This window comes from Pipistrellus kuhlii, unplaced genomic scaffold (genome assembly GCF_014108245.1).
Source record: "Pipistrellus kuhlii isolate mPipKuh1 unplaced genomic scaffold, mPipKuh1.p scaffold_m20_p_11, whole genome shotgun sequence".
NCBI lineage: Eukaryota > Metazoa > Chordata > Mammalia > Chiroptera > Vespertilionidae > Pipistrellus > Pipistrellus kuhlii.
Genome location: NW_023425416.1, coordinates 13,139,809 through 13,165,529, shown reverse-complemented (window position 1 = coordinate 13,165,529; position 25,721 = coordinate 13,139,809). Strand labels below are relative to the sequence as shown.

Sequence of the window (25,721 nt, the reverse complement as noted above, 5' to 3'; positions counted from 1 at the left end):
AGAGCGCCACTACACGGATGAGATTGTGGTTTTCGGGTGCTTGACTTCACAGATTTTCACAATAAATACCTTTCTAGAGTTGATGCAAAGTATATGGGTGGAGAAGATGAGAAGTCAAAAAGTCTCCCTCAGATTCACTAATTAGCAAGGGATAAGCAGGAATAACTTCTAAGCCCCTACTTCACGTCACCTCCCTGAAATTACTGATCAACTTACTCTTAGAAAGCTTCCTTTAACTCCAGATTTTGCCCAAGGCGCTATTAATGATACTCATGTTTACCCAAAAGTGTTTAAGTTAAAACACAAGAGGGTCTCAAATTCCACCACAAAGAGTAAGGGTCATATCTATTTGATAATTAACCCTATAGCTTATAAAGAATCGGTTTCCCGTACTCCCTCCAATTTAAAAGGGATTAATATTAACACACACACACACACACACACACACACACACACACACACACAAAATAAGATCACAGCCTCTATCACATGGCTGAGGAAATGACCCTCTACCAGCTGCCTACTTAATTCAATTTATGCATGTTGAGTAGATGCTAATGGGACTCAGACTTCTCCACTGACAAAACAGAAGGCCATACTCTGTAAATAAGCAGGCATCCAAAAGACAACAGAAAAACTCCAGGCCCGATTCCCTGACAAATACATTGATCATCATTTGTCCTTAAAATGTTTCTATGAATCAGGATCATTGGCATCATCAGAGGAAAACTCTAGACTCAATTTACTGACAATATATGGCTATAAATTTGCCCTAAAATATCATGCTTTTATTCCTACCCACATAGATAGCCTAAACAAGTGTTTTTATTTATTATTTTTTGTTTTCTAACAAAACATATGATGTTAAAAACAGTAAGCTAGAGTCAAACAGACTTTCTATTTTATTAAAGTCACAAATAAGTACTAATTGTCTTTATAGTGACCTTTACTAGGAAAATGCCCACAGCACTGGGAGAGATGTCATTCCTGGCTTCTCCAAATCGTTTTGAGATACATTTATTCTTTTATTTAAAAAAACCACATACAATACTTTGGAAATAGATTTTAGATGCACCCTCTTTCTCATTACTAATTGTATGGATATAGGTGTGGAGGAGGGTAGAAAGGGACTGAATGATTCTTTGCAATAAAATAAAATCTTTAAAATTAATTTTTTAATCTTTTTCTTTTTTTTCTTTCTCTCTTCCTTTTATTTTTATAAACCTTATCAATGTTTCAAGTTTGGTTCTAATGTATGGATGAAATCTCAGTTATGAACCAGTCTCCCTCAACTGTAGAATAAGTTTCATTTCAAAATAAGTTAAAATTACATAACTTCAAAATGAATTGATAAGCCAAAATTAGCAATTATTTTTAACCTTACTGGCAGTTGTCCCTTTGATTATATTTTTCAAACCAATTGGCTGCAAATGCATTATGAGTGCCTTGACTCATGTAACCTTTGGGAGACATATAGTTTAAAAGCAAATGTTCTACATTATTTCCACAAAAATCTACTTGGATGAAGACACTGTCATTGACTAGAGAAAAAAAGCAACCAGAACAGATTTGTACATGCCAAGAACTCAATGGTTCATATTAATTTATTTTTCCCCAGAACATATGAATTTTTGGCAGATAATTCAAAATCATGTGCTATAAGAAAGACAGATAAACCATTATCCTATCAGCAAACTTCACAATTTTCTTCCAGGCTGTTGGTGACAGCAAACCCTTGAGTGTTAAACTCAAGTGTAAAATTGCTAAATTGCAGACATTGTTGTTGCGGTGTGGTCATGGAGCAATTTAAATCAAGGATCATTTATTCTTAAGATAAATACTCTGTTTTCTTCTGGCAATAACTGGAAGTAACAAGACTTCAAATTTCTAGATACTGACCAAGCAATTGGTTTTCATTTAGATCTGTTTCTTAATCGTAAGTCGTGATTTGGCCACCATCATTTCTATCATTATTCTTAAAATGCCCTCAATCCATCCCGGAGTGTCTTTGATCCTTTTAAATAGCATCTTTCTATGCTTCCACAGCTAAAGGGGATACCTGGAGAGGATTTTAAAAAGTATTGCCTACAAGCTTGGCTAGGAGAAAATTCTGGAGTATTTTCTTTGATGAGAGAGAGAGAGAGAGAGAGAGAGATATTTTTTGATAAGCAAAGTTTGCTAACAGCATCATTTAAATTATTTAATGACTCTACTGCATATAAAGCCAAATCTTAGTTGTCAAGGTGTCTTTTCATTGCAATGTGAGTGTAAGGGAGAAATATTTTTTTTCCCAGGGTTAGAAATTTACTTTTAAATCATACACAAAACCTCCCTCAAGGGAAAAAGCTTCAGCAATGCCCTGGAAAGGAACCCAGCTCCTCTCAGCTCCTTTCAGCTCCTCTCCGCCAAGAGATACTTGAGATACCTTTATTCTTTTGCTCAGAAAAGGAATCTTAAAGGGCCAAGAAATTAAATGTACCCAGGAAGGCAAAAGACCCAGAATAAAAGCACTTCCCGGGGTGCCTAGAGAGAAACAAGCATCCATTTCACATGTTTGTTAGGCACCACCAAGTTAGGACAAACTCCGGAGCCACGGCTTTTTTGACAAATGTGAACAGCTCCTACCTTCATCTCAATGACAGTCTGGAGAGCTTTCGTCTTGGCTGGCTCCGGCTGAAGTTGGCTTCTGCGGTGCAATTCCTGGGGAGGAACACGATAGAAATAAGCCTGACGGTTCATCCTCCTGTTACACCATGGCCTCTACACAGGTGCCACACAGCCCACCGCGTGCAGGCTTGCTGTGCACAGACATAAACAAGCCACAGGTGCCTCTCCCCCCACCCTCTTCAGCATCCCTCCTGCTGGGAGCCGGAGTTCCGGTGAAAGGCTCCTGGCACATGCGCTATTTCTGAAAGTTCCATCAATAATTAATGTCAACTGTGACAAAGCCGGCAAGTAATTATAGTCCAAATACTGTTCAACACTGGGGCTGTTGCCCAGCCATCCAATCATAATTTACTAAATGGTATTGCTCTGTGCTCCCAGTACAGACACAGCAAGGAAAAAACGGAGGAAAGAAAATGACTAACGTGGTGGCAAATCTGTTGCACGCATGGCATTTAGCTACCGAGGTAAGTTTGAAATGAGCAATTTAAAACCTTTCCAGGATAACTATGGCGCTGTGTGGAGTGAACGGGTCTGATGAAATCCTGTGAATCTCTTCCTTCCTAATTTACAGTTTCAGTCCTTGTTCAAAATCGCATGTGTGTGTGTGTGATATGTTTATGCGCTTGTGATGCCATGAAATTAAAACTGGCGTTAATATCAACAGTGTTAATGGGAAGGCAAATGGTTAAAGCCAGATGCAGACACAAGAACTTCTGGGATATGATGGCTATTTCTTTAGATAAAAAGCTAACAATATAATTGCAATTTTAAGCTCAAAGGCCCGCTTTTTCCATGCCTCTTCTCAAAAGAACAGTTCTATTAAGACTAAAAGATTGTCTTGGCAGAGGAGAAGAAATGAACAAGGTTTTTTTCTTCATGCTTTGATTTTCTTAGTAATAATTATCAACAGTTTTATGAGAGTAGCCAACGGCAGGAGTAAACAGAAGTGCTCACACATGTCTATGCTGCTGACACAAGTTACCTATGCAGTAATTCCATTAAGAATCATTTGACTTGTAAGTCACATATGGACTAATTCCCAAAGTCTTATTTGCTTCCAGAAAACTCATTTATGTTCAACATGGAATAGTTTTAGGCTTTTACATTCCATTGGTCCACAAACATAAAAAAAAGGAAGGAAGGAAGGAAGGAAGGAAGGAAGGAAGGAAGGAAGGAAGGAAGGAAGGAAGGAAGGAAGGAAGGAAGGAAACAACAACAACACATACAAAATAAAAGTAAAAAATTTGGACACTGAAGAAAGAAGATCAACATAATTTCCAGCTTTTTCAAAGTAAGGACATTAAAATTAAGTCTACCTGCACTACTACCATCTACTATCATTGTCACTTCATAAAGATAGTAACCATTGTCAGAAGAACAGAATCCCACAATAAAAGATAGTCTTTCCCAGGTTAAGATAATATCTTATTATCTTGTTCTTATTTGCCAGGAGCCCAACAAAACCTGGTCGTGCACCATCGTGCACGTGCCCAGGGCCCAGCACTGCGGAGCCACAGCTGCAGCTCTGGCCCATACCCGTGGGGGCAAAGAAGGGAACATATTTTCTTCCAAAGCCATCACTATCACAAATCAGCAAACTTGTGCAAAACTGTTTCTCAACCTCTAATCTAAGAATTAGAATAGAATCCGTACTTCTCAATGATTCAAAATGGTCGGACATCAGTTAGGCCATGTTTCCCCGCTAACATATCCCTAAAAGGGAGGGAGTCAAGTATTATTGAATCCACTTGAGGATGGAGTCAAGATTCTGTGTCCCTTTGAAGACCCTGCACTGCAATGATCTGGCAACACTGGCCATGTGTAGGCTCCATGGCGATGGCAGAGATGTTCTGAAGGAATGACCTGAAAAGCTGCTTCCTTCACTGTGCATCTACAGTGTCCCTGGTCCTACCTGTCTCCTTCAAGCCTCAACTACCTGTGAGGAGAATGATCTGTGTGCTGAGTCCTGTGGGCTGCTGGTAAACCTCTCACAAACAGCACCCACCAGGCCAACTTCAACCTACCTAAGTGGTGTCACCAAGTGCAGAATTGGGAACAGAGGTGCAATAACACCTCATTGTGTAGTATTTCCACCATATGGACTATATACACAATGGATAGAATAACTTCAAATGCATAGAAAATAGTAAAATATAACAAAAATTAGGAAAATGTGAGTTCTTTTTACAAGGTCTTTAATTGTGAGTTAGGATATTTAAATTGTAATATAGGTTGTTAAAACAAGTTTCCACTATTCAGTTATCATAAACTAGCACAAACCAGTTTCCAGCACACCACTGGTGAATCACATGGTCCATAAAAATCTACTTAGCCCTAAACATTAATTTCAAGATAACTGGAGAGATCACTGGATCAATAAAATCTCATTAATGAAAAAATGGAAAGTTAAGTCACTTGTCAGAATTGTTCCATAGTTAGTGGGAGAAGAAATATATTTCACAGGTCATTGATTCTGATACTGTTATGGGTAGGGAGCTGTCCATGTCCATACCAGTTGACAGTAGAGGTGGACTTCTTGCAGTGTCATGAGAAAAGGAATTTTCTGGAATTCACATGGGAGAACGAGTGACATTTATTTGCATTAAATTACATCACTGAGTTTCCAAGGTCCCATTTCCCTTCCATCCTGCCAAGGAAAAGGTCCCATTTTGCTTTCAGCAGAGCTAGGATGAAAGCTGTTGTCCAGAGTTGCTGTTTCATATTGGCATGGTCCAATACAGCATCAGGTTAGCTTAGCTTGTGGCTCCCACTGCAGTCCATCAGCCCATTGCATGTGGAGTTTGCAGGACCACATGGCCATGAAGGGTACACAGGCAGGAGCAAAACCAGAGGAACAAGAATGCCAAGAGAGAAAACTCCTTCATGTGGGGGATTATGCATTCCCCAATTTCCTTGGGCTCGCAGTGGCCCCACCCCCTTAGCCAATGATCTCTGTTCCAGGTTAGACTAACAGGCACCTTCCCTATATCTCCCCAACCTTACAGTGAATGCACCCATCTCCCCTTTGTTGGACACCTTTCCCCCAGTGATTTTCGGGGAATAGACAAGTGGTTCCCTGAAGATTACAGCTTCCTGGTGAATCTGCCCAGATGGCATGCTTACAATGTCTGGCCTCCCTTTTGCTCATTTCCTATCTACTATATATATATATATATATAAAGCCAGCGACCATAATGACCAGAACAACTGGTCACTATGACGTCCATTGCAGCTAGCAAACCGGCCTGATCAGGGGTGGGGCTGGCCAGCCAACTCCCATGGCCCCTCCCCCAGCCTCCCCATTCTCATTGGTCTACCCCATCCGGATCGGCCCACAGCCTCTCTCCCCAGCCAGCCCCACCCTTGATTGTCCCCCACCCAATAGGACAGGCCAGCTAACTTCCTACAGCAGCACCCCCAATTAGCCCCCCCACTTCTATCAGGGACATGGCTGGTCAGCCAACGACCTATGGCCCCTCCCCCAGCCCCTGACCCCTGATTGGTCCATCACCTACATCCCCTCCCACAGCCAACCCCACCCCCAATTGGCCCAAGTCCGTTGCCCACTGCCAGCCAGCTCCACTGCAGATTGGCTCCACACACACACACCAATCGGCTGTGGGGCTGGCTGGCCAACCTCCCCCAACCCCATTTAGGGGTAAATCTGGCAGCTCACCATCCACAACACCTCCGCATGGCTGGCCCCACCACCACAATTGGGGGTGGGGCATGCTGGCCAATTGCCCACAGTCCCTTCCCCCAGTCATCCAGCCCTGATCTGTACCAAAACAGGGCGGGCCAGCCAGCCAACCTCTCCCCACTCCTCCTCCCAACAGTCCCAGCTCCATTCCACCAATTGGTGCCAGGCCAGCCAGATTCCACCCATGCGTGAATTCGTGCACTGGGCCTCTAGTTATTAATAATTGCCTAATTACAATGGTAACAACACCATGTGGCATCAAAAGCATCTTAACAAAGAAAGATGAAAATGAAATCCAGGATAATTTCATATCATAGTCAATCCCAGTTTCAAAATAAAAATCATAAGATAATTTTAAGAGAGAGGTTAAACTTGCATAAAACAAATAGAAATAACCAAGAAGCAACAAAGCACCACAACAAAAATAAAACCCATAAGGTAAAGGCATGTGCTGTTATAATTTCTGCCAAGCACAAAAACATTTTTAAGGGAAAATATGCACTAACAAAGCTAAACTTGTAGCAACAGTTTTACAAAAATGGAAACAGAGTTCTCTTTACTATAATTACACAAGTTGTGCTGTAATATAAAGCAGCAAAATCCAGATTGGGCCCTTACCCTCTGTCACTCCATAACAAAGAAAATAACATCTCCAATTGCTGATGAATTATAATTCCCCTTTCTTAACGACACTGTTTTTCAATCAGTCCTGACTTCATGGTTTCTGAGGATCACCTTAAATCTGAAGATCTCAGGTAAGTGAAGATTGTAATCCACATGCAGACTTCATGGACTATCTGGAAGTCCCACCTTAAACATTTCATTCCTCTCTGAGATTTGGAAACCTTAACATACTCACTCTGACTGTAGTCAAGAGGCCCGCTGTCCACTAAGAAAGATGCTCCTCTTCTTTGTTGCAAAAGAGCAACGTTCAGCCTTTTTCATCTCATGGTACACATGAACTAACTACCGAAATTCTGTGGGACAAAATTATAAAGGTATAATTCTGATTCATTCCCACCAGAAGGCTATTGTTGTGTTTTCATTTGATAATCTAAGGAAAAAGAGTTCAGTGCTCCTGACTAAATAGTCAGGTATTGCATGTGTTAAATATTCGTATGGCACACTGGTTGAAAATCATTGGAGTAAAGTGGTTGTTAGGAAGCTTCATCACCAGGACCCTTGTTTGGAGATGAGCTCTGAGACTGACTTCTGGCCAGTCAAATGTGGGTAGAAATGAGAAACTCAACTTCCATAAATACCTACTAGTACAAGCATGTCAAACTCACGTCTCGTGGGTTTGCTTAAACAAGGCCTATAGCCTGCAGCTTGTGGCTACAAGTTTGACATGGTTGTCCTAGCCTATCTTCAACTCGCCCATTTCCCTGTCTGCTGGCTACAAGTAAAGGGCTTCAAGACCCTCATCCCGCCATTCCCATCCCAAATGGGAATGGAAAGATGAGAACAATTATGTGATTCCATAATCAATAAAGAAATTTTTTTTAAAAATGACCCAAGAACCCGACAGGACCCCAAGATAAAGGAGTCTGGGTTCCTGAAGTGCCATCTTGAAAAAGGTGCCAAGCACCCACATTTGATGGTGGTGTACATGAAAAATACTCAGCCTCTACGGAGATATACCAGCAGAGATCCCAGCTCTCTCCCCCTTAACTACCACAATAGCTACAAAGAGACATTGTGCCAAATTAGCCCTCCACTGTGTGTTGCTTTTGAATCACCAACTGATTGTAGTGTGTGAATACTGGCCACATTTTTCTAAAGAGACAGTAAGATAGTTGGTGCTCCAACTATCCCTAACCATCTGAAAGATGGGCCCATTATGCACTGAACTTAAACAACTAAAGAATTTCACCAGGGCATCTGGTATGGGTATAGGGGGTGTACAAGATTTACATGATTGTGGTAGTTTTTAGGTGACAGTATTAAATCATCGAGAGTGGTGGTACTTATGGTTTTCTGAGTCACGGTTCTCTGTAAGAATCAGAAGGAAGGTGTGGATTCGCTGCAGTAATGGGCACAGAAGCACACACAGACAAAATGGCTTATATGCTTTCAACTGGTCCACAGGGCCCAGTCTAGCACGTGAGACGTTTGTCATTAAACCAGACTGCAAGCTAAAAGCCACTTATTGAGAGGAAGGAGCACTGAACAGAGACTGGGAATCAGGAGTCACAGTACCAGACTGAGACCCTGGACACACACAGCCCTCTCTGATCTGCAGAATGTGGGGCTTTATGAGTGGGTTGCTAATCGCCCTTCCATCTCAGAGCATCCAAACTTTGAATAGGCAGCTGCCTCTGAAGAGCTGATTTATGCCTGGTATTTTTAGTCATTTCCATTCTCAGTTCTAAAAACAGAGTAAAAATAAAAGAAGTAAATTGGCAGCATCACAAAATTTAATATCTCACTGTAACACTGATTCCCAGCTTATATAGTTTCCTATAATTTCAAAACTAGTTTGGCCTTAGCTGGTCTAAAACTGCCAGCTCCTCCAAGTGATCAGCATGGAAATGTATCAAGAACCCAGAATTCTGAGCATGCAATATCTGGTGGTTCATCGGGATGACAGTTCTTGGCATTAATGAGCATTGGGAGTCTAGTGAGTTAATGTGGATGGACACTAGCTCTCAAGATGAGCCTGGCAGAATAATGTTTGCATGTACCATACAGAGGAGAACAAATAGATTTATAGTTGTAATGATAATACAATAAATAATAATACAAGAATACACTCTATGTTTTCTGTAATCATAACTGTAAACCTACTTCAGTAGACAAAAAAAAAAAATCAAAACTTAACTCTGGCCTTTCCCTCTTACTTTTCTGGTAATCTGCCACTGTGTAACAAACCATCTCTAAACTTAGTGGTGTCAAAGCACCTCCATTTTATTATGCTCATGAATTCTGCATCAGGAATTCTCAAAGGACAGAGCAGGAAAAGCTTGTCTCTACAGCGTGATGTCAGGAGGCTGGAATAGCGAGGACGGGTGGATCCATTTCCAAGATGGTTTTTTCACTCTTTTGCCTGGTGCCTTGGATGGAAAATGCCTTGAAGGCTTGAATTAGCTGGAATTGTCTATCTAAATATAGCTGTCCCTGTGGCCTGGGCTTTCTCACAGCATGGCTGCCTCGGGATAATCCAATCTTTTTGAGTGTACAGACTCCAAAAGCAAATGTTCCAGCAAATAAGCCAGACACTGCATGGCCTTTTATGACCTAACCTCAGAAGTCCCAGAGCATCACTTCCACAATGCTCTGCTGGTTGAAGCAGTCATCAGCCCGCACAGATTCCAGGGAAGAGTACAAAACAGTTTGAAGACATATTTAAAACTGTCACCATTAAGGAACAAAACCAACTGGAGAAACCAACAAGAATGTAATGCTATAATCCCAAACATTAATTCACATCAATTTTAAGATATGGCAGATTCATATAATCATTTGATGCAGGGGGTACAGGAGATACAGCTGTGACCCATACAGACAAATATCCCAGCCCTCATGGGGTTTCATTTCAAATTCCAATGGGAGAAAGGCACAGCAATTTTAAAAAGGAGACCAAACCAGTTTGTCATAGTGTTATAAAGGAAAATAAATCAGGAAGGTGGAATGGAACATGTTGGGGGGTTGGGATAAATTGCAATTTTTAAATAGGGTGATTGGGGAAAGCTTCCTAGGAAAGTGACATTTGAGCCAAGAGCTAAAGGAAATGAGGGAACCAGTTGTGCAGATATTCCAGGCAGAGGGAACAGCAAATGCTTAAGTGTCTGGCTAGAGCTGCATAAGGGATGGGAAAGTAGGTCAGAGAAGTTCAGGGGTGGGGAATAATAGAAGAGGGGACCTACACTTGGAATCCATTGTAATAATACTGGTTTCACCCTGAGAAAAATGGGAAGCCACTGGAAGGCTGTGAGCAAAACAAAACAAAAACAAAAACACCATGATATGATACACTTTCTTAAATGATTATTCCAGCTGCTGAATTGCAATGTGGCCTGGGGTTGGGGATGGGAGGAAGAGGGGGGAGGTGGTAAGGGCAGAACCATAGGGATTAGGAAGAAGCTATTGGAATAACCCCAATGATAGAATCTTGGACCAGGATGACAGTGAAGGCTATGAGAGGAGTTGAGTTTGGTTATCTGTTGAAGGTGAGGCTGACTTGACTTCCTGAAAGATGGCCTGCAGACTAGAGAAAGAGGAAAGTGAAGACTTCTAAACTTCCAGGAGTCTATTCCAAACAGGAAGAATGGAGGTGGAATACAAAGACAGGGAAGACTGGGGAGGAGAAGTGGGAGTTATGGAAACCAAGAGTTTGGTTTTTGCATGTGTGAAGTTTGTGATGCTATTAAGCATTGAAGTGGAGATGTTGAGTAGGAGGTTGAATAGATGAATCTTCATTTGAAAGGAGAAGAGCTATAATTGCCAATCTGAGATCAGTGAATACATAGTACTTAAAGCAGAGATCAACTAGGGACTGAGCAGAGAGAAGTCAGAGGACTGACCTCAGGGGCAATCCAACATTAGGAGTAGGAGAAGTGAGAAGGAAGCAGCAAAGGAAACTGAGAAGGAATAGCTAGTGAAGTATGAGGAGGACGACTGTAGCATCATGGAACTCAAGAGTGAAGATGAGTCTAGGATACACGAGTGACCACCTAAGCAATTGCTACAGAGAGGTTAATAGAATAAGGCTAAAGGACTGACCACAGGACTTAGCAACATGCAGGTTATTAGTAATCTCATTAGTAACTTTGACTACAGCAATTTTTGCCGATAGTATGAGTGAATGTTTGACTGGAATGTGCTGTGGGGAAATGGAAAAAGAGAAGGACCTCAGGCGACTATATTTCTACAGATTTAATTAATCATTTCTTTGATCAAAATCCTTTAAGATTTGTACACCCATATTCGTAGTGTTACCACAATAGCCATAAAATGGAAGCAAGTGAAATGTCTGTGAACAGATGGATGGATAAATAGAATATTAGCCTTAAAAAGGAAAGAACGAAACTCGAACATCTGCTACAATAGGAATGCACCTTGAGGGTATTATGCTTAGTGATATAAAGCAGTCACAAAGCACACATAGTGTAAAATTTTACTTAACTGAGGAATATGGAGTCATCAAACTCATAGAAACAGAAAGTAGAATGGTCATTGCCAGGGACTGAGGTTTAGGGAGAAATAGCAAGTTGTTATTTAATGAACACAGAGTTTCATTTTGCAAGATGGAAAAAGTTCTAGAGATTGGTTGCAAAGCAATGTTGAGTATACTTAAGATTATTGAATTGCACTTAAAAATGGTTAAGATGGCAAATTTTATGTTGTGTGTGTTTTACCACAATTTAATTTAAATACACACACACACACACACACACACACACACACACACACAAACTTAACAGAAAGTGAAGTTCAACTTTTTTCACTGCCATTCTTTTAGAGAAAGACCATCCTCTTCAAGTTGGTGTCTTTCCCATGTGTGTTTTGTGCTTTTTACATATGTATGTCCTTGTAAGTGGTATAAATCTAAAAACAGAGTGAATTGTTATTTCATTTACATAAATGCCAGCCACCCATATTGCACGAAGCTTTTGCATGTTGGTTTTGACCTCAACAATATTTATGTTTTTAGAATTTGTCTATGTAAATGTTTCCTACTCTTCTTTTTTTCCATTACAAACCATCATACAATAAAACTCCTAGACATGGAAAAACTCTGTTTTAGGTATCTTTATACTCTTAAATTCACAAGAATTCTAATCTTTTCTAGAACAATCTGTTTCTTCTGTTTGGAATAATCCTCTACCCTTTTATTCTCTTTTGTCTACAGAAGTCAGCAAACCATAGCTCATGGGCCAAATCCAGCCTACCATCTGTTTTGGTAAATAAACTTTTATTGAAATACTGCTTGCCCATTCACTTACTTATTGTCTGTGGTTGCTTCCATGCTACCATGGCAGAGTTGAATACTTTGACAGAGACCATATGGCCTCGCATATGGCCTTTTAGACAAAAAGTTATCAATCCTGGACTAGACAATCTCCAATACTCATCCTACTCATCTCAGAAAAAAAAACACTAGTTCCTAATGCAGTCGTTGAGCTATGTCCACAAATCCTCTGACATTCCCATTATAAGGTGAAGCCTAAATATCTTCTTAACTGTGGCCTGCACTTAGTAACTTACTTCTAATAAATAGAATATGGTCAAAGTGACATGTGTGATGTCTGAGACTTGGTCATAAAAGACATTTATGGCTTCATCCTTGATGACATTCTTGGATTATATGCCCTGGAGGAAGCCAGTTGCCCATCATGAGGACATTCAAGGTGCCATATGAAGAGCCTAATGGCATGAAACTGAGACCTTCTATGAACAGCTACCTGAATGAGCCATCATGGAAGTGAATCTTCCAGACCCAGCCAAGCCTACAGCTGCTGCTTGCAGCCCTGCCCAGCAGCGTGACTGTACCTCATGAGGGACTCTAGGCCAAAGCCATCCAGGTAAATGACTCCTTCTTTCCTGACCCACAGAATCTATAAGATAATAAGTTATCTAAAGCCACTAAGTGTTTGTGGTAACAGGTTGTAAAGCAATAGATTACAAATATGTCGCAGAAAGGCTATTAGCTGACCCTCCAGACTAATTTACATGCCACACACTCATATATACTCATAGCATTGTGTACTCTCCTTCATGTCATTGGCTATGACTGTGATTTTACAATGGCCTATTAAATTAATGACTCAAGTCCATATTTATCAGTGAGTGGCAAACTTCATGAGCACAAGGACTCTGCATGTCTATTATATTCCCAGTAACCAATATAGTACCTGCCAAGCACAAGAACTCAATAAATGCCGATTAATTGAATGACACAGTACAAATAACATTGTACTTATAGGCCTAAAAATTTATCACTGTTGATTGGAAGGAGTCTGTTCTGAAGAATGATAATAGTTAATACTTATATACTGCTATGTTGTACTTAGCACTCTTCTAAGCACTTTATAAATATTAAAATATGTAATCCTCTCATTAACCACCTTAGGCAGGTATTAATACTATCACCATTTTTCACTCACAGAAACAGAGACATGGAGAAGTTAGTAAGTTGCCCAGTCCACTGCAGTATACAGCTGGGAATTACCCCAAGCAGTCTGGTTCCAAGGTCTCTGCTCCCAGCCACCATACTACCCTGCCCATTTTCACCACTTGGCTTTCACTGGATATTTGAAGTTGACACCAACATCACTATTGGTCTCTTTCATTACAGTCATCTCCTTATTTCTTCTCTTTTGGTTCAATCTTCCATTTCTCTAATCCCACCAGCTCTTTAAAAGCTCAGAACTTTCTCTGACTGGAGGCAGCAGGGAGATGTGGCAGATGGGGAGTCAGAGATATCCTAAGCATGAAAAGGATCTGCTGTGCCATTGCTGGTTCTGAGATGTAGGGGTCATGGGCAAGATCCAGAGGAGGCCGCTAGGGGTTAGAGGTAATGGGGATCTCAGTCCTACAGATTCAAGGTTCTGGATTCAACCAACAATCTAGGTGAGCTTGGAAGCAGGTTGATCCCAAGTTTCTAGAAAGGAGCACAGCCTTAACAACACCTTGATTCTGGCCTCACGAGACTCCGAGCTAAGGAAACAATTAGCAGTGCTATACCAGGACTTCCGGACTGTGAGCTAGTAAATCTGTGTTGTTCTATGATGCTAAACGTGTGATCATTGGTTACAGCAGTACTAGAAAACTATCATAGGTTGGTTAATCTTCCACTAACCTTTAGACCATGCTATAGACAGCTTTCTACACTGAAGCAAATACATGCCCTGAAGTATCTATACACTGACCTTTGTTCTACTCATTCAGGGACAAAGGAACAAATCAGGTTTCTCTCCTCTGATGACAACTTCCTGGTCCAAAATCTTTCTTACTGGAGTCTAGCTCTGGGCACTGTCTTATATGGCACTGTGCCCGCTACCTCAGCAGTATCTAGGCCACTTACTTTAGTCCATCTCTATGACTTAGGTCAGATTCCTGAGAAGCAGAGTCTGAGACAGGGTTTTTGTGCAGAGAAGTTAAGCAAGGATGTTGTATAGGACAGTGGTCGGCAAACTACGGCTTGGGAGCCACCTGCGGCTCTCGAGCCTTGGTTTGTCGTTCTGTTGACTAATGAGTTTGCCGACCACTGGGATAGGGGCTTAATCACAAGGAACAATAGCTTGTAATTATTGGAATTGAAGAGTCTAGAAACTGAGCCTGGGAAGCTCTAGGAAGTAAGCTGTGCAGCAGAGTCTGTCCCACTGAGTCAAGGAGCCAGACCTCTGTACCCTGCTCCAATCAGGCACGACCTGGGGGTGGCCTTTGCACTTCTTGGGGGAGGAGGGAAGTCTGGCACCTCCAGCTACCCAAAGGCACACCTCCAGTAAAGATCACAGGTGTACCGACACCGGTTTGGCTCAGTGAATAGAGCGTCAGCCTGTGGACTAAAAGGTCCCAGGTTCGATTCCGGTCAAGGGCATGTACCTTAGTTGTAGGCACATCCCCAGTAGGAGGTGTACAAGAGGCAGCTGATTCTCTCTCATCGATGTTTCTAATTCTCTATCCCTCTCCCTTACTCTCTGTAAAAAATCAATAAAATATATTTTTAAAAATTTTTTAAAAAGATCACAGGTGTGAGTCATTGGCAACAGCACCCACAGCCACTGGGAGATGGGCTTACTTGCCCAGTGACGGGATGCCAGGAGCCTGAGCCAGGCAAAATTAGCATCTGCGGGAGCTCATTGTTCAGAGATTGTGCACAGAACTCCTGGTTTGGTCTAAACAGTCATGGAGTGGGGCAGGTTGGATTCTATTTTTCTTATTCTAGATAAGTGAATTTAAAACTTTTATTTTAGCAGTATAAGTTTGTTTTGTTCCAAAAAAAAAGCCTACCTCTCTCTCACACACACACACACTTGATAAAATTATCGATAGTTGATCATCTATGCTGCAGACAGTGCAATAGCTCCTTTAGATAGGGAAAAAACAAAACAGATGGGTCCTCTGGTAGGAAGGGCATCAGAAATATATAAAGAAAGAAATTAAAAATTAAAAATGTATACAGATGATAAATGCTGTGGATGCTGAATACTGAGATGGAGATAATGGGGGAAGGATAAGGTAAGCCTACTGAACATGTGGTTAAATTTCTAATTCTCTAGTTCAGAACCGCAATACCAATTAAGGTTATTTTTTCCTGTTATCATCCTCTTCACTTTAATTTTTAGTGATTTGACATTTATATTCCTTAAAATGTGATCACCACAATAAGTCTAGTAACCATCTATCACCATAGGTTGTTACAAAAATATTAACTATTTTCCCTACCTGTACATTACAATCCTACAACTTCATTTTTTTTTTATCATTGGGGGTTTGTACTTCTTATACCCCTTTACACAGGGAGGACATTTTCATCATCTCCCTCCCATCTGGCAATGCTCAGTTTTTCTCTATATCTATGAGTCTGTTTCTGTTTTGTTTTATTTGTTCATTTGTTTGTTTCTCTAGATTCCACATATAAGTGAAATCATACAATGTTTGTCTTTCTCCGACATATTTCACTTAGCCCTGTAACTTTAATCTAGTGTTCGGGAAGGCCTCCCAGAGACTATGACATTCAGCCAAGGTCTGAACAATGAGCAGAAACTGGCCATGCGGACACTGTGGGGAGAGTGGTCCAGGAAGAGGGAACAAAGAAGTGGAAAAAGAGGATCTGGATAGGATAGGGGAGGGAAGGGGAAGAAAGGCCAGGAGACACACCACACAGGCCACTGCAGACACCCCTGGGGTACCTCATGGGAATTCCAAGGTCCTCAGAAAACCATGTGAGAACCATAATCATTGGGGTCATACTTCTAGTTCCAGATTCTAAAACCAGGTAGAAGTCACTGGTTTTCTGTCCAGCTGCCCTCAGGGCCACCCAACCATCATTTCATGTTTCTGGATCTTTATACACGTTTCCTCATGACCCTTTCTCTCTTGAAGCCTTGGAGAGGGTGTGAGAAAGAAAGGGCCCGGCAGCTTCACAGCTCCAGCCAGAGGGCCCACTTTGGAGATGCCAGCAGGGGGGTGGCAGATGAATCAGCTACGTGTTCCCTGCACGCCCCCACAGCCCAGATGGCTGCACATCGCAGGCGCAGAGGGCGGCGCCCACGCAGATGACGCTCTGGCTGAAGACACACCACACTTTCGACCACCAGGGAACAAACACTCTGTGGCAGTGTGGTGACATTTTTACAGAAAAGGGCACGGTCTTCTTTTGCTCTCTTTGCCATCTGCGGCGAAACCTCAGAGTGTAAAATACTGAGGCTCACAGAAGGGGAGAGCAGCTCATGGAAAAGAGCTGGTGCAGGGCCTCACTCACAGCAGAACGTCTTTCATATCCCTGATGTGGGGCACTGAGCTGAAGCTTGAACAACTTCAGTTCTGGAGGGTCACGCTTCCACAAAAGCAATGCTGTGAGTTGGAAAGTTCTCTCCTGGATTCACAAATATGCTCCCTCTAACACTCCTCCATTGGGTCTGCTTTTTTTTTTTTATTACACAGAATTTAATAATAATACTCACCTGACCATTCATGGAAGTCTGGCCATGTCTTAAACATTGTGCTAAGTACTTGACATTAAATATTTCATCGAATTCTCACCCTAAACTTGGGAGGCAAGCACAAATCTTATCTCTACTTGTCACGAGGAACCTAAACCCCAGGTCCCAGTCTAGGAGCAATAGCAGGGGGATTGAAGCCCGGTACTAGACCTGAGGAGCTGTCTGGGTTAGCTCTGAGTTGCTATCTAGTCCTTCAGCACAGAGCACTCCCTCCAGCACATGGCTGAAACAAGAGCAACTAATGTCCACTGCCAAGTGCTCTCTATGCTGAGCCAGTTTAGGTCCTCTTCATGGGCTCTCTCACACAATCCTCATTTTACAAATAAGGGGATTAAGGACAAGTGAGGTGAAATGATACAGTGAAATGAATGGATAGATGGATGGATGGATGGATGGACAGATGAAATAAGTTCTCATCATGGTCTCAAACCAAAGGCAGAACCCATTTCCTAAGAAGAAGCTTCATATCACTCTCCAATCTTTCCCCACACTACCTTCCCCAAATCCCCCTCCCCCAGTGCAGTCATGCTCATCCATCCACACTTGCCGTCCATTCTACTGCATCTTTTTATTCAATGCAGTCTCTCAATGGCCCACGTCAAATCCCATCTGCTGCAGCATGCAATACACACAAACACACACACACACACACACACACACACACACACCCTTCCTTCTCCTCCTACTCTTTGCCTTTATTTCCATTAGAGTGCTAATAACAATTTTTAGAATTGTTTCCATGTACCAAGTACTATGCTAAAGTATAGACTTTCTGTGTACTTCAATCTTCCCAAATTCTCTCCATTTCACAGGCAAGGAAACTGAGGAACTAACTGGCCTAAGATAATACAGTTCAGATTTAATCGCTAGCCTGTGTGCTTAGTCATTATTACTCAGTTCTTTCCAATATTATGCATGCATGACTACATATACATTTTCCATGGGGGCCCTGGGAGGGTGAGGCAGGATGTGGCATTTAATCTCTAACATATTCCACAGTGCCTGCCCACTGTTGACACTCACTCCCTCTTGCTAAGCCTGGTTTACTTCCTTAAACTCCTTCTGTGTTTAAAATGAGGTTAATATTGCCCGGCCAACGTGGCTCAATGGTTGAGCATTGACCTATGAATTAGCAGTGTTGACCAATGACCAGCATTGTTGACTCATGACCAGTAGTGTTGAACCCCTGAACCAGGAGGTCATGGTTTGATTCATAGTCAGGGCATATGACTGGGTTGCAGGCTCAATCCGCAGTAGGGGGGTTGGGGGGGAGGGTGAGGGAAAGGCCATGCAAGAGGTAGCCAATGAATGATTCTCTCTCTTCATTGATGTTTCTATCTCTCTCTCCTTCTCCCTTCCTTTCTAAAAATCAATAAAAATATATTTTAAATGAGTTAATATTTATAACAGGGCCTGGCACGTGGTAAGCATGAAATAATATGCCTAAATAAACAAACAAACAAATTATGTGAGATGCTACACATATCTCACTTGTCTTCTATCCATTTATGTCTACTCAATGTTGTCCCAGGAAGACTTAAGGCATTGTTATCCCTATACTAATGCTCGAGGGCACGTTATTATCCCCATCTAACAACTGAGGAAACTGAGGATCAGAGAATTCATGAACTTTTGCTCAAGTCAAGGAGATAGTGAGCAGCTGAGACAATTTGAACTAAGGCCTCTCTGGATGCAAGAGACCATATTTTTCTGTTACATGGAGTTCAGGCTTGGGGCCAGACAGGAATAGAATTCTCTTCAAGGTGGACTTGATACTGTCTTACCTGAATCAGGTGCATTCCCTTCAATGAAAGGGGCCATGAGGTCTTAACTTGGGGAGAAGCTGAGCCTGAAGAGGTGACTTGACTCATTGGCTTTAGCGGATGGCCTAGTGGGCAGTAAGAAAGCTTTAGAGACTGTGATACAGGTAGACCCTAAACCTTTCTTTAAGGTCTCCCCACTAAGCAGTACAACCAAGGCCAGCAGCCACCTCCCAACAGAAGGGGCCCTAAAGACAGAGGTATCCATTGAGCTGTCTCTGCTTATAAAACTTCCCCATTTTTATTCTTCTCTGTGTACAATTGTTTACTTCTTTTACAAAACTGGTATTTGATGAAATGACAGTTTATATTAATGATTTGGGGGTAGAAATTTTACTAATGTGGCATTCAATCCCTAATATATTCCACAGTGCCTGCCCACTATTGACACTCACCCCCACGTGCTAAGCCTGGTTGACTTCCTTAAACTCCTTCTGTGTTTAAAATGAGGTTAATATTGCCCGGCCAACGTGGCTCAGTGGTTGAGCATTAAATCACAATTAAAAGAGATGTTTACAAAACAGTTTTAATTTAAAAAAGTATACACTAAATGGAAAAAAACATGACTGAAATAATATATGTCAAAATGCTACAGGAGATTAGTTACAGGCAATATCATGAGTTATTGTCATGTTTCTTTTTTAGGAACCTACACTTTCTAAATTGCCTAAAGGGAACATGCATTAATCACAAAAAAATTTACACAGACTTGTCCTTTCTTTAAACTGCTAATGCATGATCTCATGTTAAATGCAACAACAGCCCATGAGATACTATTATTATCTCCATCTTGTAGCTTAGGAAACTTACACTCAGAGCAGTTAAGTCACTTGCCCAAGATCTCAAAACCTTGTAAGGGTGCAGTCAGAATGTGAATCTAAGAGCCAAAACCCAGACTCTGGGCCAAAGAAAGACAGCATGAGCAAAGACTTGGCAATGAACTAGCTGGGTAACAGGACATTTCCTCATCTAAGGTCTTATTTGACCTTCATAATTTTCTTGTGAATTAGACAGAGCTATGACCTTGAGGCCAATTGTGTAAATCAATAAACTGAGATATGGAGAACTTAATTAGCTTGAGAAGATCACCCAACAAGGCAGCCATCAGTTCTGATCAAAGTATTCATTGCCTAGTGTCTACCAAACCCATAAGGTCCCAACAGCAAGTGAAGCATCTGTCTTGGGCATCGATGTCTTGGTAATTCTAGCACATAGTAAGTACCCCCAAAACAGTAGGCACTCACAAATATTTGTTTAAAGAATGAAAGAATAATTTTCAAAAAACGTAACATGTTATAGGTTAAATGGTGCCCACCCCCCCAAAAAGGTATATCTCATCAGAAGCTGCAAGTGCTACTTTATGTGGAAAAGGCGCTCAGTGGATAGAGCGTCAGCCTGCGGACTGAAGGAAACCGTGTTTGATTCCGGTCAAGGGCATATGCCCAGATTTTGAGCTCAATCCCCAATAGGGGTGTGTGGCATTGATAGAGGCAGCCTATCAATGAGTCTCTCTCATCATTGATGTTTCTATCTCTCTCCTTCTCCTTTCCTCTCCGGAATCAATAATATATATGAAAAGGGAAGGGGTCCTTGCAGATATAATTAAATTAGGATGTTGAAGTGGCATCGTCCTGGATTATTCAGCTGGATCTTAAATACAATGTAAAGTGTTCTTGTAAGAGAAAGACAGAAGGAGAGACAGACAGGAGAGGGGAAGACAGACACACAGAGAAGGTGACATGGAGATGCTGGCAGAGACAGGAGGGAGTGCCACCGAAGCCAAGGGATGCCCGGAGCCACCAGAAACTGAAAGAAGCAACGAGCAAAATCTCCCCTAAGGCCTCCCGGAGTGCGGGCCTGCTGAGGCCTTTACTTCAGCCTGGGGACCCAGGAACTGTGAGAGAATGAACTTCTGCTCGTTTAAGCTCCCAAGTCTGCGATAATTTGCTACCACAGCCCCAGGAATCTAATACACCCCGACTAACAGCAACACAGGTGTGGACTGCACTTTACAGTTTATAGTGCTTTCGTGACACCACTTTCCTGACCTCAACAAAAGCCCCAGGGGAAGGCAAGACTATTTGATCCATTTCTTTCAGATCGGCACAATGAACGAGGAACAGGATTTACCCCAGGACAGAGATAAATGCCGAGGTGCAATGCAGATAAAGGGGTGGTCAATTCTCATGAGCTTTAAATGCTGGACTGAGTCGCTTGAGCTTAGTTTGTGTGTTTCAGGAATCACAAAACCAGAAATACACTCAGTGAAGATGAGTCAGACAGCAACCTGAAGGCTGGGGAGATTTGCAAAGGCAGACCATCGGGAGCTGCTCCAACATTGAGAAGGTGGGGGCTGTAGCAGAGGCTGTGAGCAAGGGGAGGAGGGGGCCACTTGGAAGACAACCAGGCCACGCTGACAGCGGCTGCTATTTACTGACCCCCTCCGCTAGGCCAGGCCCCTCGAAACTGTGACAGGCATTACTGAGCTGCATGTCTGATCCTCACGAGGTAACCATGGTTCCCGTTTTATAATGTGAATCTGCAGATTAAGGAGCTCACTTGAGGCCACCCAGCCTTGGAGCAGAGGAGGCCAGCCTTGAACTGACACCTGACATGGACACCCACATGTCCCACTGCAAGGTGTGGCTAAAGAGACAGTAGTTGGTATGCATCTTTGGGTGGAGAAGACATACTTTTTTTAAAAAAAAATGTTGATTATAGGAGCCACCACTGAAAATGGTGGCTGTGTTTTTCTGTTTGTTTATTTTTCAAACATTGCTGGTAAAAATGTGAAATTTTCCTGTAATCCCTCCATCAGACATAACTGCTGTCAACAGTCTGGCATAGCATGCTTTCCAGCCCTTTTCGCCATTACTATGTGCACTTGTGTATATGCAAGGGTTTGGAGGGTTGCATATATAGGTGTGTTTATGCAGAACCATACTATACATGCTATGGGAAAGTCTGCTGTGTGCACTTAACATGAAGTCATAACAATCTGGTCTTTTATTTGGGTTTGATCAGCAGGGAAAGAGTGGGTGAAGGGCCAAAGAGAGAAGTAGGAGTGGTCCATCCATGGGGAGAATTTTATTACTGGTATTGTTTACAAAAACCAGATTGTGAATGAAAGCATGCCCACTTTTATACAGCTTCTTTCTAAATCCTCCACAGACAATCCACAGTTATCACCTGTGCCTACAGAGGGCCACATCTACTGTCCTGCCCGCTTTGACAAGCCACTGCACTAGGGAAATGGTGACTTCGGAGGTTGTGGGCAGACAATGGGGGCAGGTGTCAGAGATGGGTATGGTTCATTGGCTGGGCCACACAATGTGAGTTTCACACCATAATCCTGTTAGACAAGTGAGAAAACTGCCCCCACTGCCTCTTCACAGAGATCTTATGAAATCATACGAGGTAATACCCACCAGGTCTTTTGTGATCTTAAAAGGAAAAGTATCCGAAAAGGTAAATGTTAAGTATATTAAAAATACAGCCCATCTTCCATAGTCAGGCAGTTCCCATCTAAACTCACTGCTGAGTGACAAAACAGAGGACCCTCTTCTTTCCTTCTTTCCCTTTTTCCTTCTCTCCTTCCTTCCTCCTTTCTTTCCTTTAACATATCAAAGATCAAAAGTTCTTGAGATGAGTTAGTGAGAAAATATAAGAGTAATAGAACAAACTGCTCTAAGAGCAATCAAGTCCATAAAGACACGATCAGAGTTGAGCTTCTAAAAACTGTAATGACATAATTTTCCTGTTGGCTATTCCCTTCAAATAATAATAAAACTGGCAAGTCCATTCCTCATAAACACTTTCATCATCTTTAGCTTGACAAGGCCTAGCTGCTGAGCCACAGATAAAAGTTTCTTCAAGATGGTAAATCATGAGCCATATGTCAGAAATTACCCTCCTCTCCGGTAAATGGGACTGTACCTCCTTTGTCCTTTCCAAAACAGTGGCGGGATTTGGGGCAGCCAGACTTCCATTAGAGTCCCTGGAATAACACTGCTAACCTTCAATGTGACACTAAGAAGACTCTGAGTCATGTTTCACAACAGTATTTTCAGTGTCTGCAGATAACATGTTTATAAAATCAGGTTCAAAACAATAAAAAGGGTAACTGAAAACTGAGTCCCCACTGCCTCAGGTGTGAGCAAGCCCCAGGTGTTGGCTGTGACTGTGCCTGAGACAGGCATCAGCATGAGAGACTGTCACCATGAAGAGAGAGCCTGGGCTCTGCAGACCAACGTCCTGGAATCAGATCCTGGCTCCACTAATTTCTGGCTCTGTGACCTTGAGCACTTAACTTTTCTGTGTCTCAAGTCAGTATCTATAGAAGGGAATGGAAACAGTACTTGCTTCGCAGGGTTGTGAGAATTAAGTGTAATAATACAAAAGCTTCTAAACTTTCTGATGGACATTATCTGAAATACACTTCAAAAGAGATCTCTGACTACAGCAAACAATGTCAGTGGCAAGTCCAGTCAAGGTTTGTAGAGTCCATGGCTGGAAGTAAAATATTCACTTTTGCCCACATCCCATTGGCCAGAACTTGGTCACATGGCCAAAATGAAAAAGTAGCTGGGAAATTCAATCCAGTTGTGAACCCATGAAGAATAGGGGAGTGGAGTACTGGTGGCAACAACAGCCCATGAAAATAGATGTAATGGAAATAAATTCCTCTACTTACTAAACATGAGAAACTCTGCTATTTCTATTCCACTTCATTATATCTTTTTTTTTTCATTTAAAACATGTTGGTCATGAACCAATCAGCTGAATTTCACAATCCACTAATATTTTGAAATTCACCACTGACTCAGCAAGTGTTTGTTGCTGTTATTGACAATGGTGGTGGCAGTGACAGTGAGCAAAAAGACCAACTAGATACTTTCAGATTTTTCAGAAAATTCTTGGTTCTTGGGTTTACAAGACTAGAGTGAGGACATGCTTGGGTCCTGACCTCAGGTCCTAGGAGTCTGAAACACGTATCTAGAAACAATGATCAATACCTAGAGCCCAGGCTGCCCTTGGAACACATCTGACTACAATCACACACTATAGAAACTAATAGAAATAAACATGCACACACACACAACACAAAAGTGTGTGCATAAAAATTTTAAATATCACTAAAAAGAGACCAGAGAAGAGATAGGTGAGAAGAAACATGACAAGAAACGGGGAGGTTTGCCCTCTGTGAATACACAGCAGCAAGCCCTGAGCCCAGAGGAAGCCCAGCTTCTGCTTTCCCAAGGGGCACACAAGGGATGCATCAGGTCTTACTCTTCATGTCCTCGGCCTACAAATCCCTTAAAACTTGTCCATAAGCTCATACAGTGTTCTTCCCTGGCATTCATTGTGTGCTAAGGGAGGTGAACTTCCTCTCGATAGTCATGGAGAGGCTATGTAAGGATTCAAGAAGGTTATGACGTGATCAGATGTACATTCTACGTAGATAGCTTGGGACATATGGGATCTGACCTGACTGGAAGCAGGGAGTCGGGCGAGGAGGCTGCTGCAGTCATAGGTCAAAGAAGACAGTGGCCTGAGCTAGAGTGGAGATGACAGGTAGAGAAAGAAGAGCCCTGAGCCACAGTGTACACAAAGGTTCAAACTGATAGGTGTTGGCGACTGACCTGGAAATAAGAAAAATCCTCCAGGGAGAATGCACAGGTTTCTGACTTGAGCAACTGAGCGGATGAAAATGCTCTTTGTTGAGAGGAGAGACACAGAAAGAGAAACAGGAGAAGCCAAAGCTGCAGGCTCCACCCTGAAACCCCGTCCCATCTGTAACTGCGAAATGCGACAACAAAATAGATCACAAACGAAAGAAATGGAGGACAAAAAGCGTCTGGATATAGAGTTCAAATCTACGCTTATAAGTTTTTTCAAGAATTTCTTAGAAAAGATGGATAAGGGCTACGAGGATATGAAAAGAGATCAACTAGAATTAATAAGGAGTCAACAAGAAATGATAAGGGATCAACAAGAAATAAAGAATACATTGTCTGAAATAAAAAATATTTTACTGAGTCCTAAAAACAGAAGGGAAGATCGCAAGAACCAAGTCAAAGATTTGGAACATAAAGAGCCAGAAGACACTCCTCCACAGAAGCTAGAAGGCAAGAGAATCCAGAAAATTGAAGATAATGTAAGAAACCTCTGGGACAACTTCAAGCGAACCAACATCAGAATTATGGGGGTCCCAGAAGATGAGAGAGAGCAAGATATGGAAAACATACTGAAAGAAATAGTGACAGAAAACTTCCCCTACCTGGTGAAAGAATTAGACTTACAAGTCCAGGAAGCGCACAGAACTCCAAACAAAAGGAATCCAAAGAGGACCACACCGAGACACATCATTATTAAAATTCCAAGAGCAAAAGACAAAGAGAGAATATTAAAAGAAGCAAGAGCAAAGAAGGTAGTAACCTACAAAGGAGCACCTATACGATTGTCAGCTGACTTCTCAACAGAAACCATGCAGGCCAGAAGGGAATGGCAAGAAATATTCAAGGTGATGAATAGCAAGAACCTACAGCCAAAAATAATCTACCCAGCAAAGCTATCACTCAGAATCGAAGGCCAGATAAAGAGCTTCACTAATAAAAAAAAGCTAAAGGAGTTCATCACCACCAAACCAGAATTATATGAATTGCTGAAGGGGGTTCTTTCAGAAGAGAAAGTAAACAAAGATAAAAATTATGAACAACAAATACATAACTATCAACAAGTGAATCTAAAAACCAAGGAAATTAAAAAAATCTGATGAACAATATTAACTGTTGAATATAATAGAATCAGAGGTATGGAAGGGGAGTGAACTGACGATTCTTGGGGTAAAGGGGAGAGGGGGGC

The 25,721-nt window shown here is 41.9% G+C and overlaps 1 protein-coding gene across 6 annotated transcripts in view; it reads right to left on the bottom strand.

Annotated features, from left to right (window-relative positions):
- ERC2 (ELKS/RAB6-interacting/CAST family member 2) overlaps positions 1-25,721 on the bottom strand; it is an 876,217-nt gene that overhangs the window by 620,945 nt on the left and 229,551 nt on the right. For all 6 annotated transcript variants that reach the window (XR_006741074.1, XR_006741075.1, XR_006741076.1 and 3 more), the window contains exon 4: positions 2,626-2,700. Coding sequence is in view for 1 of the 6 variants with exons in the window: in XM_045579041.1 (XP_045434997.1) it covers positions 2,626-2,700 (75 nt within the window). In the remaining 5 variants the exon portion in view is untranslated. The remainder of the gene's footprint in view (positions 1-2,625; positions 2,701-25,721) is intronic.